The sequence below is a fragment of the Lissotriton helveticus genome, chromosome 8, assembly GCF_964261635.1.
Source record: "Lissotriton helveticus chromosome 8, aLisHel1.1, whole genome shotgun sequence".
Lineage (NCBI taxonomy): Eukaryota > Metazoa > Chordata > Amphibia > Caudata > Salamandridae > Lissotriton > Lissotriton helveticus.
In genome coordinates this window covers 1,246,534,388-1,246,553,198 of record NC_136069.1, presented here as the reverse complement: position 1 = coordinate 1,246,553,198, position 18,811 = coordinate 1,246,534,388, and the positions used below count along the sequence as shown (strand labels likewise).

Below are 18,811 nucleotides of genomic sequence, written 5' to 3'. Positions count from 1 at the left end.
GTGTTGTGTATTCTCTGCCGCCTGTAATTGTGCTGGATGGGGGGGCGCATCTTACTCCCACACGGCGGGATACTGCTGTATACGCTTTGTCCCGTTCGAGATAGTCTCGAATATGAAGGTGTAATGCACAAGTTACTACTTGTGTAACGATATATCTGTAAGAGACATTAGTTAGTATTAGATTCCTTACCTTAGAATATCCCCAGGCGTCAGACTGGATCCGGAAACTTTTGCGTAGCAGTACCCTTGCGCGTCGGTAGGCGTCGTCTGCGGCTTCGCGTCCGTCGTCGGCGTCGTGGACGCCGTGATGACGTTGTCGGAGTACTTAGACGCCGCCTCCGCGTGCTGACGTCAGTTCTTAGACACAGCTTTTCCGCGCCAGAAACGCAGAGCCATGTTAAAAACCAACACCGGTGCCATTAAAACTAGGGCACTGAAAGGGGGTAACCCTAACCCTAGATATCGGTTCGCAGAACGGGGAGGATGGGTGGGTCAGTAAGGAATCTAATACTAACTAACTCTCTTACAGATATATCGTTACACAAGTAGTAACTTGTGCATCTGAAAGAGACATGTTAGTATTAGATTCCTTACCTTAGAATAGATACCCCAGCAATACCAACCCCGGTGGTGGGTCTGCAAACCAATAATCACACCAGAAAGTCCTGGAGGACAGAACGGCCAAAGAAGCCATCCCTCCGGACTTGGCTGTCCAGGCAGTAGTGTCTTGCAAACGTGTGCAGCGATGCCCACGTAGCTGCCTGACAGATGTCTTGTAAGGGCACTCCCCGGCCCAGGGCAGTTGTAGTCGCCGTGGCTCGGGTAGAGTGAGCCTGTAATCCAACAGGGGGCTCCTTTTTAGCCAAGGAGTAGCATGCCTGGATACACAAGATGATCCACCGGGCTCTAGTCGCCCCCACACCAAGAAACGGCAGATAAGGGGACCGACCCTCTGGGACAAACTGCAACACTTACCGACAGGCGAGAGACGCTCTTGCAACCTGAGAGAAGGACACCCTCGACTAGGGAGGCACCCTCCGCAGGGGCCGGGCAAGATGACGACGCCGACCTGAGAGAAGTTTCATCCTGCGCTCCCGCTGGGACTTCGGCTTAATCTGCTGGCACGCCTCACAATAAGTGGAGCCGTGGTGTTCCCCCAAACACCACATGCAGATGGGGGTGAGGATCCGTCGCCGACATCAGGCGTCCATAAGACGAGCACGTCTTAAAGCTCGAAGGCATTCACACACTGTTCCCACACACACAATAGCAGGATCCGAATCCGCGCTGCACGCGGAAAAGGAAAAAACTGACGTAGGCGCACCGGGCTGGGACTAATGTGACCTCACTGACGTCACGTACGCGGACGCCTGGGCGGAGTTGCGTGATGCCGTCCCCCAAGGGGCGCTGGGAAACATTTTTTCCAGATCTAGTCTTAAGCCTGGGGATAATTGTAAGTGAAGGAATCTGCGGCTAGTAGTCTCTATAAGATTGGTCTGACTGTATGTAAAGGTTTAGGGGTCTGAGGTCTAAGATGGGTCTCAGAGATCCATCCTTTTTTAGAATGAGAAAGTACAGGGAGTAAACCCCTGTGTTTTGTTGATGCGTGGGAACTGGTTCTATTGCATGTTTTTGTAGGAGGGAAAGTATCTCTTGCTTTACAAGCGATAAATGTTCTGTTGACATGGGCGCTGTCTGGGAGGTATGTTTCGGGGGTAGAGGTGAGTTCTAGACAATAACCTGATTGAATGATTTGTGTTACCCACCTGCTGGTAGTAATGTTGTTCCGTACAGGTAGGAATTGTAGCAAACTTTCCCCGACCGGAGTGGAATGGTCCGGGGGGGAGTTGAGGGAAGTCATTGGGTGGGGGTGGAGGCAGAGCAAGTATTGTTAGTTTTGCCTCTACCCATGTGATTATTGCCTATGTAGCCTCCTCTGTGATAACCTCTGGTAAATGAGGTCTGGGTGGGAGTTTTATTGGACGTGGAGTGGTTGTCTGAGGAATAGCCTCCGGAGGTGCCTCTGTAAGACAAGCGACGAAAAGAACGTCTGGGAGCTTGCGATTGCAAGGCTCCCATTGATTTAGCTGTGTCGGTGTCTTTTTTCATCTTTTCTAGAGATGAGTCTACGTCAGGGCCAAATAGGTGTTTTTGATCAAACGGCTGGTTAGGAATGGTATTTGGACTTCAGGTTTAAAACCTGAAATGCGTAGCCATGCGTGTCTACGTAGAAGGACACTTGTGTTAATGGCTCGTGAGGTGGTGTCTGCCACATCTAGAGCACAACGAATGGAGGTATTTGTTAAAAGTTTACCCTCCTGTATATGATCGTTGGCTTTAGTCTTGTATTTGTCAGGAAGATGTTGCAATAGGGTCTCTAACTCATTCTAACTCATCATAATGTGCCCTTTCATATCTAGCCAGCAAAGCTTGTGTATTTGCGATTCGCCATATGTTAGCTGCTTGTGACGCTGTGCATTTACCAGAAGCGTCCAGCAGTTTTGATTCCTTGTCGGGAGGTGGAGCATCGCCTGACGTTTGTGAGTTGGCCCTTTTCTGGCGTTGGAGACCACTAGAGAATCCAATGGCATTTGTCCCTTGATGTAAACAGGGTGTGCTGGGGCAGATTTGTATTTCTTTTCTATTCTGGGGTTAATAACCCTAGCCCTTACAGGATCTTTGAACACCTCAGATGCGTGTTTAATTACCCTTTTTAACATAGGTAGAACAGATGTGGACCTTTGGGATGTATCAAATGTGTTCATTAAGAAATCCTCCTCTACAGGGTCTGTATGTGGATCTACCCCGTGATATTGTGAAGCTCTGTGAACGAGCTGGGTGAAACCCATGGTGTCCTCTGGAGGGGAAGGTCTAGAGGGATAGACGTCCTCTTGTGGTATATTAGGGACATCTGGTGTATTATAATCGTCCCAGGGGTCTGGGGTGTAAGGCTGCGTAGGATCCCCTAGTGATTCCTCGTCTGCAACCTCCCCCTCGCCATTAGAGGTGTCCTCATCTTCTTGTGGTGGAGGAGATGGTGAGGGGAGTGGAGATGGAGTAGGAGAGTGGTGTGGAGGGGTAGATGCAGGAGGAGGTGGAGAAGTGAGTCTGAGAGGAGATGTTGCAATGTCTATTTTCTTTGCTGGAGGTGGAGCCGGTAAAGGCATGTACATTGGTCTCTTTTTGGAACTGAGAGTCAGCTGTCCTGCTTTTGGGTCCTTTATAAGAGTTTTTTGTGTGGGATCCGGTTGAAAAAGCTCTTCTGGTGTAGGCTGTCCGTTTGGCTCAGATTTTTTCGGTTCCGAAGGTTTATGTGGCACCGACTCTGGAGTGGATTTAGGCTGTTTTGGTTTAGAAGCGTGAGACTTTTTAGTTTCTGAAGAAGCCTGCGGAACCGGTTGTTTTTTAGGTTCCAATGCTTTTTCGGTGCTTAAGGTTGAGAGTCCATACTCTTTGGAATTGGCTTTTTACTCGGTTCTGATGTCTTTTTCAGAGTCGAGGGATCGTGCCAGTATGTTTTGGTGCCGAGCTTGAAAGTGTTTTTTTACTCAGTTCCGATGGCTTTTTCGAAGTCGAGGGATTGGTTTCGGTATGTTTTGGTGCCGAGCTAGTGGTTGGCACGGAGGAGGACGATAGCTTCATTTTGAGTGCCGGGGTTTTGGTTCCGATGGCAGGCTGACTCGATCCAAGGTGGCCTGAAGGCTTGTATGTCGACTTCTTTGCCGGACCCGAAGGCGGGGCGTGAGAAGTATTGTCCCGGTGCGCACCTAGGCCCGAATATGGAGGTGTTACCGAAGCCTTTTTTGGGGGTGGAGGGAGGGGGTCTGGGTCGACGTCGGTACTTCCGACCCACTGCCCTGGAGTGATGTCTTTGACGTCGGAGTTATCGGCTTCGGAGGTGCTGACGAGGCATTCTTCGATCAGCTCCTGCTCTGGTACATCGACGCCCTCCTGGAAGATGTCCTCTGGAATGGATATCTAAGAGCGAGCCATGCTTCTTCGAGCCCACCGATCCTCAATTGTTTTCTTGGAGCGGAAAGAGGTACAAGCTGGACAGTCTCTGGGCTCGTGCTCCGGTGAAAGGCAGAAGTTACACACCTCATGAAGATCTGTGTGTGGAAACTTGGCTCCACATTGAGGACACTTTTTAAAGGGAGTCCATTCCATGAGCCAGATGTAATGGTGTAGGTAGGCCCGAAGGCCTTCGTTGACGACCGGAATCGAAGACTTCGAGCATGAAGAGATACGGGACGACTAGGGATCGCGATCAAAACAATACCGGAGAAAAGGGTTTAGGATTTCGCGTTGAAAGTTGAATCGGTAACAATACCGAACTGGATCGCTAAAGACACATCCAAGGTTGATGGCAGAAAAAAACCCAATCTGAAGATGGAGTCGATGCCCATACGCACTATTGTCCAAAGGAGGAGTCACCTAGCTCGTGAATTCCAAAGACTTTTCCAATACAACAACAAGTGCAAACTTCTGGGCCCAACACCAGATGGCGAGCTATCACAGTGTGTGATCAGCAGCTCATATGCCTCGAACAGTGACATTTCTCCCTCCTCTGAAATATTTCTCTGTACACTGGGTCTACAGTTGCACCCATGGAGGATAGAACTTGGGCGGTGGATATTACAAACTTCTGGATGTTTATCTGTAGGCCCGCACTGAGTAAAAGAGTTTGTTGTTCAAAGTCCTAATCCGCATTTTGCTAGCTTTGAGTCTTTATCTGCCAATCGCCCGGTTAAGGGTAGACAAATATTCCTTGACATCAAATGTGGGCTTCTGCTACTGGCCATGTATTTCAAAAAGGTTTGAGGGGTGGATTTCAGAATAAACTGGAACACCGCATATTGGTAGTGTGATGTTCCTAGTACAAAGCTGTGCTTTTTTGCTACTGTTAGGTGTCTTGTAGATCTTTATATAGAACGCACAATCCTCTTGCCTGACATGAGGGAAAATTAATGAAGGTCTAGCATAGAAAATTTTCCCTTTTTGATCCACTTGTTGGCTATGTGTACAAGTAATACTAGTTTGAACTCCCTCTTTGGGCTTTTTATCTAAACCTGGAAATATCTCTAGTAGATTCCTCTTCCTCTGTGTGAGACAGGGACTGGCTTGACTCCATGCTTTTAAGTAGTATGGTGGTTTGTTTTGGTGGAATAGGCTGCAGAGGTGCACTGAAAGGAAGAGACAACTATGTTGCTGCAGAGTTGCTCAACGCCCTCTACTGACGCAAGGAGGTACTGCTTAGAAACTTTCCAGATCCAGTCTGGCACCGGAGGAGGATTCTTAGATAAGAAATCTGCAGCTAGATATCTCCAGCAGATGTTTGTGATCTTTTCCCACTCTTCCAGATGTAAAGATACCGCTCCCCACACTGGATTGGCAAATGGAGAGGGGGAAATTAGTAATTACTCACAGCTACTGTTCAGTGGATGCCCTAAGGGTGTTGGCCAGTTGTGACTGAATAGTTATATTTTAAAGCCTCCTTGCTTGTCGGGTTATCTCTGGCTTTTTGTAATGCTGCTGTTGATGGTTGAGCCAGAGAGGGAATTGAATGCTCAGTGGGCAGTAACTACAGTCTCTGCACTCGGTGAAGTTCTTGAGACCATCACAGATTTCCAGCTGTAGTGTCATAGAAGGGCAGTGTTACCGACTATCTTTTGTTCTATAACAGCTGTTCTGCAAATCTATCTACTTGTCTTGTGTATCACGCAGAGAAGACATTCTGAGGGGGAAGAATACCCCAAAAAAAGAGAAACACAGATTTGCTAGTCTTTTCTAATGTAAAAGACATAGAGTTGAAGCTAAAGAGAGAATTCAGAGAGAAAAATCTCAGAAGAAAACACCTATGAAAACTCCCAATATGTTCCAGGATCGCTCCGAGACAAAACCTCGGAGGTCACTGCCAGTACGCGGAATCGTGGGTAGTGGAAACCCAATGAGCATGAAAGGGACAAGGTGCATTTCTAGCCCTTGTAAGCTTATAATGCTCACCTTTTCCTCATTACATGTTAGTAGCAAATGAGGCTACGGTGCGGCAATGTTGCTTTGAGAAAAGTTCCTGGCACAACTATTAGTCAAATTCAGGGAAAGGAGCCTGGTTTAGGCTTTTGGGCTTTTGGAGGGAATTCCACAACATCTAGACATGTTGGACTGTCTTTGTGGATATATGAACATACACAGTGATTGGAAATGTTCTGAAGCCCCTGAATGCAACGAGGCAAGGATTCTGACATTATGACTTCAATGAAGATCCTATGTTACAGAAACTCAATTTCAACCCGAACATAATACTAATTGGTAATAACATCTAGCTATTACAAAATGATAATATGTGCAAAAAGTTGTTCATAATAGTTTATTCTACATACCATGTCCAGACAACTCCAGATTTGGTCAGGGCCAGAGAGAACTGAGCTCCACACTCAATTTGACAAACACCCTGCCCATTCAGTCTTTCGATGTTCTGTGGAATGTTGCAACCTTCACTTCCTCCTCGACCAAGCTTGCCAAAATCACCGTCTCCCCAAGAAAACACCAGGCCTAAAAATAAGAGAGAGAGTTAAGCCGTGGCAATGCCCAACCTTTATTGTAAGAGAATGTATAAATAAGTGATGATTCTAAAACAGTGCATTATTGAAATACCTTCATCTGTCAGTGACAATGTTTGAGCATCTCTGCTTCCACAAGCCACTTGAATCACTCTGTGACCAAGTAGAACTTTCACCTACAGGAAAACAAGAATGAAAGACAGAATGAAAGACACAGGATGGGAGTAAATGAAATTATGGGCAAATGTAAACACTGAAATTAACTGTTCCTTCACTCTAGTCAACAAAATACAAGTCTATGGTGCATATTATTTTTACAGTTCAACAGCATCACATTTGTGTGCTCCTCCGTCTCATAGAAGCCTTTGAAGTGCACTAGTGCCTGCCACTTTAGAGAATAAATGTGAAATTGACACCTAAACATTAAAGTGTCCTTTTCATTGTAGTTAAATTTATCAACCTTCATGTCTGAAATATATGTCAAAGAGTACTGAAGTTTAAACTGAAAAGTCCATCTTGCCCGAAAGATACATACAAAATCTATTCCGATCACACACTCAAGCTTCAAGGACATTTATAAACCTTTTTTTAGTACACTGTTATGATTTAAAATACAGGAATTTGTGTCAAAATAAACAATGTGGACATCAATATAAGTACAGTAAACCATAATCCATTGGAACACATTTCATATGACTGAACGCACAAGTTACTTACCTTGGGTAACGATACATCTGTAAGAAACAGTAGTTAGTGTTCATTTCCTTACCTTAGAATATCCCCAGGCGTCAGACTGGGTCCGGAAAGCACTACCCCTGCGCGTCGCTACGCGTCGTTTGCTGCTCCGCGTACGTCGTCGTGATCGCCGGGATGACGTTGGCGTACTTAGACGCCGCCCTCGCGCGCTGACGTCAGTTCTGTACATAGCTTTCCGTGCCAGGAACGCAGAGCCATGACAGAAACCGACACTGGTGCCATGAAACTAGGGCCCTGAAGGGATGTCCTTAACCCTAGATATCGGTTGGCAGAAAGGGGAGGATGGATGGGGCAGTAAGGAATCTAACACTAACTACTGTTTCTTATAGATATATCGTTACCGATGGTAAGTAACTTGTGCACCTGAAAGAAACAGGTTAGTGTTAGATTCCTTACCTTAGAATAGATAACCCAGCAATACCAACCCCGGTGGTGGGTCTGCGAACCAAGGTCACACCAGAAAGTCCTGGAGAACGGAACGGCTGAAAAAGCCATCTCTCCGGACTTGACTGTCTAGGCAGTAGTGTCTAGCAAACGTGTGCAGCGATGCCCACGTAGCTGCCTGACAGATGTCCTGCAAGGGGACTCCCCAACACAGGGCAGTAGAAGCCGCCGTGGCCGGAGTGGAATGGGCACGAAGCCCAACTGGAGGCTCATTCTTAGCCAAGGAGTAGCAAACCTTGAGGCACAAGACAACCCACGAGAGATGGTCCGTTTGTGCACCGCCCGTACCTTCTTAGTGCCCATGTAACCAACAAAGAGCTGGTCGTCCACCCGGATCTGGCGTGTGCGATCTAGATAGAAGGAGAGTGCACGTATGGGGTCCAGACGGTGGAACCTCTCTTCCTCTTTCGAGGGATGCGGAGACAGAAAGAAGGTGGGCAAGGTGATGGACTGCCTGAAGTGAAAGGCTGTGACTACCTTGGGCAGGAAAAAAGGACGGGTCCCTAGAACAACTTTGTCTGGATGGACAGAGGGGAAAGGAGGTTTTGAACATCGAGCCTGTAGCTCACTCACTCTCCTGGCAGAGGTGATGGCAACAAGGAATGCAGTTTTAAGAGTGAGAAGACGAAGAGGACAGTTATGAAGTGGCTCAAAGGGAGTGCACATCAGATATGTTAGAACAAGATTCTAGTCCCACTGAGGCATCACAAAGGGAACAGAAGGAAACGTGTGTGATGCCTTTCAAGAATCTATTTACAACAGGGGACTTGAAAAGAGAAGGCTGATCAGGAAGTCTCAAGAAGGCTGAAATGGCCGAGAGGTATCCCTTAAAAGTGCCCAGAGAAGAGCCCTGCTGGGCAAGAGAAAGAAGGAAGAGGAGAACCTCTGAAAGCCTATGCTGTGCACCATGCCACAAATTTGTTCCACCTCCAGGCGTATACCGTTTTTGTGGCGGGACGCCTGGCTGCCAGAATAAAATCGCAAACTTCAGGAGGCAAGTCAAATGGCCTCAACTGCCGCCGCTCAATCTCCAAGCATGTAGGTGTAGACTGGACAGGTTCGGGTGGAGGACTGTCCCCTGCTGCTGCGACAGAAGGTCCTCCTGAAGAGGCAGACGAATCGGGGGATCGATTGACATGCTGAGTAGCTCAGGATACCAGTATCTTTGTTCCTAGTCCGGAGCCACAAGGATGACTTGGGCCCGGTCTCGCATGATCTTCTTCACCACTTTCGGCAGAAGTGGTATAGGCGGAAAGGCGTACAACAGACCGCAGCTCCACTCGCGATGAAAAGCGCCGCAGAGCGAGTGCCACCTTGGAAATTCCAATGTGCAGAACTGATGAGTTTGCGCGTTCTCTTCGGTGGCGAATAGATCTAGCCAAGGCTCTCCCCACTGCTGAAAGAGACCTTGCGTCACGTCTGAGTTCAGACGCCATTCGTGATCCATCATGCACCGGCGGCTGAGTTCGTCCGCCCTGGCGTTCAGGGAACCTGCCAGGTGTTGAACCCCCAGGGTAATGTCCTGGTGTTCCAGCCATTGGCAGAGGCGCAGAGCCTCCTGGAAAATGGTCCACGACCCCACCCCACCCTGTTTATTGCAGTACCACATGGCGGTGGTGTTGTCCGTGAACACCTGCACCACACTTCCCCGGACAGAGGGAAGGAATGCCTTTAGTGCAAGTCGGATCGCCCGCAGTTCCAGTAGGTTGGTATGGAGCCGGGACTCCGCCCGCCGGAGACCAGAGGCCTCTGATCTCCCTCTCTCCAATGTGGCCTCCCCATCCCAGGAGGGACGCATCCATCACCACTAAGGGCTCCGGTTGGGGTAGGGAGAGAGATCTGCCGCTGACCCAATCACGGTTCGTGAGCCACCACTGCAACTGACTCGCAGTGCCCTCCAAGATCAGGATGTGGTCGGACAGGTTGCCCTGATGCTGGGCCCACTGAAACTTCAGGTCCCATTGCAGAGCCTGCATCCGCCACCTGGCGTGATGCACCAGACGGATGCAGGAGGCCATCAGCCGCAGGAGCCGCAGCATCAATCAATCAATTATTCAAAAAATTTGTATAGCGCGCTACTCACCCATAAGGGTCTAAAGGCGCTGAAGGGGGGAGTCGCTACTGCTCGAACAGCCAGGTCTTGAGTTGTTTCCTGAAGGAGAGATGGTCCTGGGTCAGCCGTAGGTGAGTGGGGAGGGAGTTCCATGTCTTGGCTGCCAGGTAGGAGAAGGATCTGCCTCCGATGGTGGATTTCCGAACGCGTGGGACGGAGGCGAGGGAGAGGCTGGCGGAGCGGAGCTGGCGGGTGGGTGTGTAGAAGGTGAGGCGGCTGTTGAGGTACTTCGGGCCCATGTCATGGAGGGCCTTGTGTGCGTGGGTGAGGAGTCTGAACGTGATCCTTTTGTTGACGGAGAGACAGTGCAGGTTGGACAGGTGAGCGGAGATGTGGCTGCGGTGAGGGATGTCCAGGATGAGTCGTGCCGAGGCGTTCTGAATGCGCTGGAGTCTTTTCTGGAGTTTGGCTGTGGTTCCGGCGTAGAGGGTGTTCCCGTAGTCCAGACGGCTGGTGACGAGGGCCTGGGTGACCGTCTTCCTGGTTTCGGTGGGGATCCATCGTAAGATATTTCGGAGCATGCGCAGGGTGTTGAAGCAGGCTGATGAGACGGCGTTCACTTGCTTGGTCATGGTGAGGCAGGAGTCCAGGATGAAGCCCAGGTTGCGTGCATGGTCCGTTGGCTTGGGTGCGCTGCCCAGGGCAGGTGCCAACCAGGAGTTGGCCCAGGCAGAGGGGGTGGTCCTAGGATGAGGACTTCCGTCTTGTTTGAGTTGAGTTTTAGGCGGCTGATCTTCATCCATTCTGCGACGTCTTTCATTCCTTCCTGGAGGTTGGCTTTGGCGGTGGTGGGGTCGTTGGTGAGGGAGAGAATCAGCTGGGTGTCGTCGGCGTACGAGATGATGTTGAGATTGTGTTGGTGAGCGATGGCTGCGAGGGGGCTCATGTAGACGTTGAAGAGGGTGGGGCTGAGAGAGGATCCTTGTGGTACGCCACAGGTGACTTCGGTGGCCGTGGAGCGGAACGGGGGGAGGCGGACTCTCTGGGTTCTTCCGGCAAGGAACGAGGAGATCCAGTCCAGTGCCGCTCCTTGGATTCCAGTGTTGCTGAGGCGCTGTATCAGTGCGCGGTGACACACGGTGTCGAAGGCTGCTGATAGGTCCAGGAAGATGAGGGCAGCAGTTTCCTCGTTGTCTAGAATTGACCTGATGTCGTCGGTGGCTGCGATGAGGGCGGTCTCGGTGCTGTGGTTTGCTCGGAATCCGGACTGTGAGGGTTTGAGGGATCCGTTGGTCTCGAGGAAGGCGGCGAGTTGTCTTCTCGATGACCTTGGCTGGAAAGGGTAGTAGCGAGATGGGACGGACGTTTTTGAGATCCGTAGGGTCCGCGTGGGTTTCTTCAGGAGAGCGCTCAGTTCGGCGTGTTTCCAGCTCTCCGGGAAGGTGGCGGTTGCGAAGGAGCTGCTGATGATGTCCCGGAGTTGGGGTGCGATGATGGAGTCAGCTTTTTTGAAAATGTGGTGTGGGCATGGGTCGGTGGGGGAGCCGGAGTGGATGGTGTTCATCATGCGGGTGGTGTCTTCGGTGGTGACCGCAGTCCAGGTGCGGATAGTGGTGGTGGGGGGTGCTGGTTCGGTGGTAGTGTGCGTGGTCATTGCGCCGAAGCTGTTGTTAATGTCGGCGATCTTGCGATGGAAGAATGCGGCGAGGGAGTCGCAGAGGTCTTGCGAGAGTGTGATGTCGTTGTTGCAGGCGCTGGGGTTTGAGAGCTCCTTGACGATGCTGAAGAGTTCCTTGCTGTTGTGGGTGTTGTTGTCCAGACGTTCTTTGAATGCTGTCTTCTTGGTGGTGCGGATTAGTTGGTGGTGTTTGCGGGTGGCGTTCTTGAGGGCTGTCATGTGTTCTGTAGTTTGGTTGCGGCGCCAAGCTTTCTCCAGGGTACGGCAGGTTTTCTTTGAGTTTTTGAGGTCGTTGGTAAACCACGAGGCTTTCCTGCTGCCGGGTCTGCTGGGTGAATTTTTCAGTGGTGCGAGTTCGTCGGCGCAGTCCGTGAGCCACTGTGTGAGGTTGCGGGCTGCTTCGTCGGGGTCCGTCGTGTTGGTGGGCGGGTTCTGGCTGAGGGTGACGGTGAGCTGGTCGGTGGTGATCTTGCTCCAGCTTCTGCGGGGAACCTGTTGAGGGCGGTGGTGAGTCATGGTTCTCCTGAAGTTGAAGCGGACACAGCTGTGGTCTGTCCAGTGTAAGCCGGTGGTGTGGCTGAAGGAGATGTGCTTGCTGGAGGAGAAGATGGGGTCAAGCGTGTGGCCGGCGCGGTGGATGGGGGTGTTCACCAGTTGCTTGAGTCCGAGGTTGGCGAGGTTGTCCAGCAGGGCGGTGGTGTTGCAGTCTTTGTTGTTCTCCATGTGGAAGTTGAGGTCCCCCAGGAGGATGTAGTCTGTGGAGGTGAGGGTGTGAGGACTGACTAGGTCCGCGATGGCTTCGCTGAATTGTGTGCGTGGTCCCGGGGGTCTGTAGATGAGGGTGCCTCTGAGGGTGGTCTTGGGGTCGTGTGGATCTGGAAGTGAAGGTGTTCGGCGGCGGTGAGGGTGTCGTCTGAGTTGGTCGTGACGCGGATGGTATTTCTGACGTTGACGATGCCTCCTCCAGGTTTGGTTGACGCGGTCTCTCCTGGTGATCTTGTATCCCTCAGGGACGGCTATGGCGATGTCTGGGGCTGAGGAGGCGTTCATCCAGCTTTCTGTGAGGAAGGCGACGTCTGGTGATGTAGTGTCGAGGAGGTTCCAGAGTTCAATAGCGTGCCTGTGGATGGAGCGGGTGTTGAGCAGGATGCACTTGAGGTGGGAGTTGCTGGTGCTCGTCTAGGTCTTGGCTGGTGCAGTGCAGGATCGGAGGCAGGTGTGTTTGCAGACTTGGCAGGTGAAGGGTCCGTGGGTGCGTTTCGGGGTGGCTTGGTAGCAGGCGGGGTTTCTGCCGGTGTTGAGTTCGTGGAGGGTGGTGGCGTCGTAAGTCCGTCGGGGGGGCTGGCGGCGACGGGGGCCAGGGGTTGTGGCGCTGGGCGCGGTCCAGGCGTGGACGGGCGCAGACGGGCTTGCCTTTGGCGCGCCTTCGGCGCACAATCGGCGCGTTCGCTGCGCGAGAACGCTGCGCGTGCGCGCAGCCTCCATATGAGGCGAACTGGGAGGGAGGAGCAGCTGGTAGGCGGGAGCGGGGCGGCCAATGGGGTTTACAGCAGAAAAGGGGGCGGGGCAGTGAGGGAGCGGCGGCGGGAAGTGGGGGGCACACCGGGGGGTACAATACACTACTAAAGGACACAGCTAATACCAGGGCAGAAATACACCAGAAAAAAAAAACAATCAGGGCAACAGAGACATGAACACCAGCAGTAGGAATTTACATTAAGGGTACGGAAGAGAGAACGAGGCAGCATCGAGAAGCACGAACAACAGAAGCAGGAATTTAAAATAAGGGCAACGGAGGCGAGAGCGAGGCAGCAGTGAGGGCACCGATGTCAGGGGCGGGCCTGAGGCGCTACAGCTGGGGTCAGGACACCCCCTGCGCCAGAACGAAACTCAGGATAAAGGCTGAAAGATCGATATCAGAGCCTGAATATCCCGAACCCGCTGTTCGGGGGGGAAAAACCCGAAACTGCGCCAAATCCAGAACCGCTCCGATGAAAAGGAGCTTCTGAGAAGGGCACAGGTGTGACTTCGGCACGTTGATGGAGGACCCCCGCGAGTGCAGGAGGTCGGCCGTAGTCTGGAGGTGGGAGACGACTGTCTGGGGCGAGCCCGCATTCAACAACCAGTCGTCGAGATAGGGGAAGACTGAAACCCCTAATCTGGCCAGATGAGCTGCGACCACCGCCATCACTTTCGTGAATACCCGAGGGGCGCTGGTAAGGCCGAAGGAGAGCATGGTAAACTGAAAGTGCTCGTGGTGTACCGTGAACCGCAGGTAGCGCCGGTGGGCCGGCAGAACGGGGATGTGGAAATACGCGTCCTGCAAGTCCAACGCTACCATCCAGTCTCCTGGGTCTAGGGCACCCAGGACCTGAGCCAAAGTCAGCATCTTTAACTTCTCCTTCAGGAGGAAGCCGTTGACGCTCCGTAGGTCCAAGATAGGGCGTAGGCCCCCTTTGCCCTTCTTGGGTACCAGAAAGTAGTGGGAATAGCAACCACGTCCTACTTCTGGCCCAGGAACGCGCTCGATGGCCCCCTTGGCCAATAGGGCCATAACTTCCTCCTGCAGAAGTTTCATGCGGTGGTACTGCAGTGGCATGGCTGGAGGGGTCGCCTCGAAGGGGAAGGAGTAGCCCCTTCGGACAATTTGCAGCACCCATCTGTCTGACGTGATGGTGCGCCAGTGGAGGAGGTGATGGGGAACCCTGCCCCCCACTGGCGTCGAATTGTCCTGAAATGCCGGACTAGGAAGGCTTAGAGGCAGATGCTGCGGGAGCGGATGTGGACTGACCCTGCCGTTGACCCCCGGCACCGCCATGGCGGTTACCATGTCCGCGACCGCGTTGGGGCTGGTTCTGCGGCATGTGACTGACTGGACGTATGGGGGCGCCCCTTCCTTGGCCACGAAAGGGTCGAAAAGCGGAAGTTTGCTGGCGCTGGCCTAGGCCCAAGGACTGGAGTCCTTGAAACGTTCCAGCGCACTGTCTGCTTTGTCGCCAAAAAGGCGACGGCCATCGAAGGGCAGGTCTATGAGTAAGGCCTGGACATCCCATGAAAAGTTGGCGGACCTCAGCCAGGTGTGGCGCCGAACCGCCACCGTCGTTGCAATCGCCCTACCCAGTGAGTCTGTGGTGTCAAGTCCACACCTAATTGAGTACCGTGCTGCATCCCGCCCTTCCGCCAGGGCTTGGGCGTGCTTTGCCCGGGCCTAGTCCGGACACTGTGGCAGCACGTCCGCAACCGTATCCCACATAGAGTGGGTGTAACGGCCCAAGAGGCAGGCGGTGTTGACAGACCTCAGCCCCAAACTCAGAGAGGAGAACAGTTTCCTCCCAAACTGATCATACCTTTTGGATTACCGATCCGGAGGAGCGGTCGGGAATGCGGTCTGGGACATAGAGACCTGGATCACCAGGCTCTCGGGGGTGGGGTGCACGGACAGGAAGCTAGGGTCGCCGCAGCCAGGCGGTGGCGTCGGGCCACGTTCCGACCCACAGGAAGGCCTGAGGGGGGCTTGGACCGGAGCGACACCCTTGGGGTAGGCGCCAGCGGAGGAGTCGTGAGGTTGACTGGCGACGGCCCGGATCCAGGCCTGGATCCTGCGGAGCCCTGCGGCATCGTGACATGAGTCGTCAACGGCGCTGGGGCCGAAGCCCCCAACAGCGCCGGGGCCCGAGCCGCCGGCCCACTAGGGCTCCCAGTCAGACCCGCAGGGCCCGAAGGCGCCTCAGCAGGTTCGACGGAGGAAAGCGTGAACTCATGGGCGAGAGAAACGCGCTGACCTCCTCTGGTGCAGCGTGCAGCCCAGGGACCGGCGGGTATGGAGCTGGACGCTGTACCTGCGGCTCCGTCGCAGCCACGTGGGCGGTGTCGCCCAAACCCTAGGCCGCATCGCGCGAGCTTCGGGGGGAGTTGGAAGAGCGATAACGCCTCTTCGACTTCTTTTTCGAATGGCTCAACTTACCTGAGGACTTGGAGCTGGACGAGTGTTGGTGGCTCGCCAAGCGGCAATGACTGCAGCTCCGCGACTGGAACCTCGAGCGGCACGGAGCAGACTGCATGCTCGAGCAGCTTACGGGACCGCTCCCGTCTAGCCTTCGAGGTCAAGGCCCAGCAGTCGGCGCACGACTTGTCATCAAGGTTGGCCCGAGGCAATAAAGGCACCGACGGTGGGGGTCTGTCACCGACATCAAGCGGTGACACTCCTCGCAAGGTTTAGAACCAGGCATTCCTAGCGGCACCGCGAGTCGAGGGTCGGCTCGAAAAGTGATCAAAAACTTAGACAAAAGTTGACTAAGTCTTCCCGGATCTGCGCTTGCTGGCGCGGACAACAGAAAAACTGAAGTCAGCCCGGCGATCACGATGCCGACGACGGACGCGGAGCCGCAGACGACACCTAGCGACACGCAGGGGTACTGCTGACGAAAACTTTCCAAATCCAGGCTGACGCCTAGGGATACCTTTTATTTCATTTTTATTTTCCCTCCCCGATTGTAGCAGCGATCTCAAACGCAGGACCGGGGACGCCCATGAAGCCCGCAATCAGAGCGCTTCGTGTAAGAGGGGTTTCTTCGCCCCTTTTTTCCTTTCACCACACTTCTTCCAAGGAGAGTTAGACACTGAAGAGTAACGCACTGGTTGCTAGGGGCCTGTTGACCCCACGTGCGTTTTGCGAGAGCATGTTTTATATATTTTTATATATCTAAACGCGAGAAAGCAAACAAACCACTTTCACGCGCCCCTCGATCTCGAGGTTATACACCCACCTAATAACTGTATATCGTGACCGCCATCTGTGAGTTGTGGTTATGTGTGTGTGAAAGCTCACATATAGTACAGTGCTGAGTGGGTTGCACAAATATTTGAAGCAGACGCAGTCTGTTACACAACTGCACGTGTGTCTGTGGTTTCTATGACTCATAGAGAATGTAGGATATCCTTCCACGACGTGGTCTCAGCTTATACCAAGGCTGTTCACGAGGTGCACCATTAATGATACCATCAGTGTTTGTATATGTTTATATGTACAACTGTCCAGCAATCATGGAGAAGAACAGTATTTTGTAACTAATCACGATTTTTGGGATTTAGAGATTTACGCAGGCGAGGGCAGGGTACGCCTTAGCGTGCGTATACCACCCAGTCTGCATCACATTGGTCCTGACGAAAACCTCATATTTGTACGTAGGTTGAAACATGTAGACCTCTTTTTAGAAACATCAATAGCCCACCTAACCGGGCAAAGGTGTCCCATATTATTTTAATCATTGTCCAAAACGCTCCAGAATAAATTCTACAAGTGGGTAGTATTGGACAATTTTAATATACACTTTTATATTACTTCTTCTGCACATATAAAAAACAAAAAACCAGCTCCACTGTAGTCAGGTGTCGAAGCACACCTGGATGGCACTCGGCTGTCCAGGTGGGACCCCGATGATGAAGCATGTCACCAACTAGGTTGGTGAGTGAGGGGTCTTCTAAGGACAAAGGTTGTCCCACTATGGGTTGTAATAGACGCACCTCGATATCCATTTGAAAAGAGGTATTAGTCAACCTCTTGAGGGCACTCCTCCATTTTGTTGTAAGCCTGGGGATACCTGCCATATTTATGCAAAGCCAGGAACTACTGCAAGTAGCTTCTGTTTAAGTTACACTGGGCCCATAAATCACTTTAATGTATGTACTTTTCAAAGCAGCAACAATTTTCAAAGCAGGATGTGCTGCTTCAATGGAACAAGGGTGAACTTTGTCTCTCTCATGAGAGAGGACTAGACTGATAGCAACACAGATTCGTCTGGTATATACAACACACACAAACTGATGCTTTCAGCAAGATACAAGACTACTGTGCGAGAGGAATAGAGATGGTTAGATTGTTTAGAGCTGGGACAAAACGGGATCCTATGAAATGTTGTTCTACCCAAGCCAGAAACAAGAACATTTGGGTTTGTGGTGGCAGGGAGAAGGGTTTGCACAGGGCGAGTCTAATGAAATGGCCAGTTCAAGGAAAATGTAATTCTTTGAATGATGCAATAATTTGGCATCAAAATCATAGGGAATGCAAATTAAAGCTGGAGACCTAGTAAAATATGTATTTTCTACTTGGTCAGAGATACAGGCAGGCAAGATGGACCTAGCAGTATGTATGCGCTATCAAATCATAGGACTGATGAGGATACTTTGTGCATCAGGTCAGTCATGTCAAAAGAAATGAAAGCTTGAACAAATAATTGACTATTCACCATCTTAGGTTTCAGCTGTGTTGTATTGTCACCATGTCCAAGCCGACCATATTCTCCAAGGCCCCAAGAGTAGAGCTCGCCGCTCGAAGTGATTGCAGAACTGTGAGAACTTCCACAAGCAATATCACGGATTCGCTTGGTTTTAAGAGCTTCTATTAGTCTTGGCTTGTCACAGTTCCTAAACAAAATATGCATGAGAAGACAGGTTAAACATTGTGCTGAGCTTAATCAAAAATTCACAAAATCCAGGTTTGATGTTTTTTAATGGATGAAAAATATTTAAAAATAATATGAAGCAATAATATACTACATAACGTTCAACCCCAGGGCCATTAGAATAAAAGTGGTATATACTAGTAGGATAATTAGGATGTATCCAAAGTAATTCTTACGTCAAAGCTCTAATTATAATCTTGCAAAATAATAATTTATCATTGTTTGAGATGCCTAGCTTATGTTTACATTGCAAAAGCAAAAGCACAAACTGCATTATTGAACAATAAAAGCAGATCAAATTAAAACTAAGAAAAAAAGTGAAGGCATGCTGAGTTTAGGTAGCAAAAGCAAGAATCATGAAGGACAATGACAAACATAATGGCAAGTGCCACATGGCAATTTTTTTTATTCCAATTTAAGATTAAGCAAAAGAGTACTTAACTGTACGATTAACAAAGAAAAACATCCCAACACATTTTGTAATATAATGTTTAAAACACTGAAATATGTTTTAAGGAACATAGAAGTGCACAAGGCTATTGCTTCTTCACGTAAAAGATGGAACCAATTATAAGGTTAGCCCATTGATCTACAATAGATCGCACATAACAGTACAAAGAATCTGTTTCTGTTACAAAGTGCAATGCACAGACATATGCAAAAAAACTTACATTCTGCTGAAATGTCCAAGCTTTCCATCATCTCCTTCGCCCCAAGAAAAAATCTTTCCATCAACAGTTAAAGCCATTGCATGCCTGCCACCTATAAAATAAAACTCTTTGAGCACAGCATCCTGCAAAGATATCAACTACAAAATAATTACTGTCCTGTGTCTATAAGGACTACAGTCTGAAAGAAC

At 50.9% G+C, this 18,811-nt stretch overlaps 1 protein-coding gene across 1 annotated transcript in view; it reads right to left on the bottom strand.

Moving 5' to 3' along the window:
* HERC2 (HECT and RLD domain containing E3 ubiquitin protein ligase 2) overlaps nucleotides 1–18,811 on the bottom strand; it is a 1,611,099-nt gene that overhangs the window by 700,753 nt on the left and 891,535 nt on the right. The window contains 4 exon segments of the mRNA XM_078658234.1: nucleotides 6,381–6,552; nucleotides 6,655–6,736; nucleotides 17,737–17,914; nucleotides 18,624–18,714. Coding sequence (XP_078514360.1) covers nucleotides 6,381–6,552; nucleotides 6,655–6,736; nucleotides 17,737–17,914; nucleotides 18,624–18,714 — 523 coding nt within the window.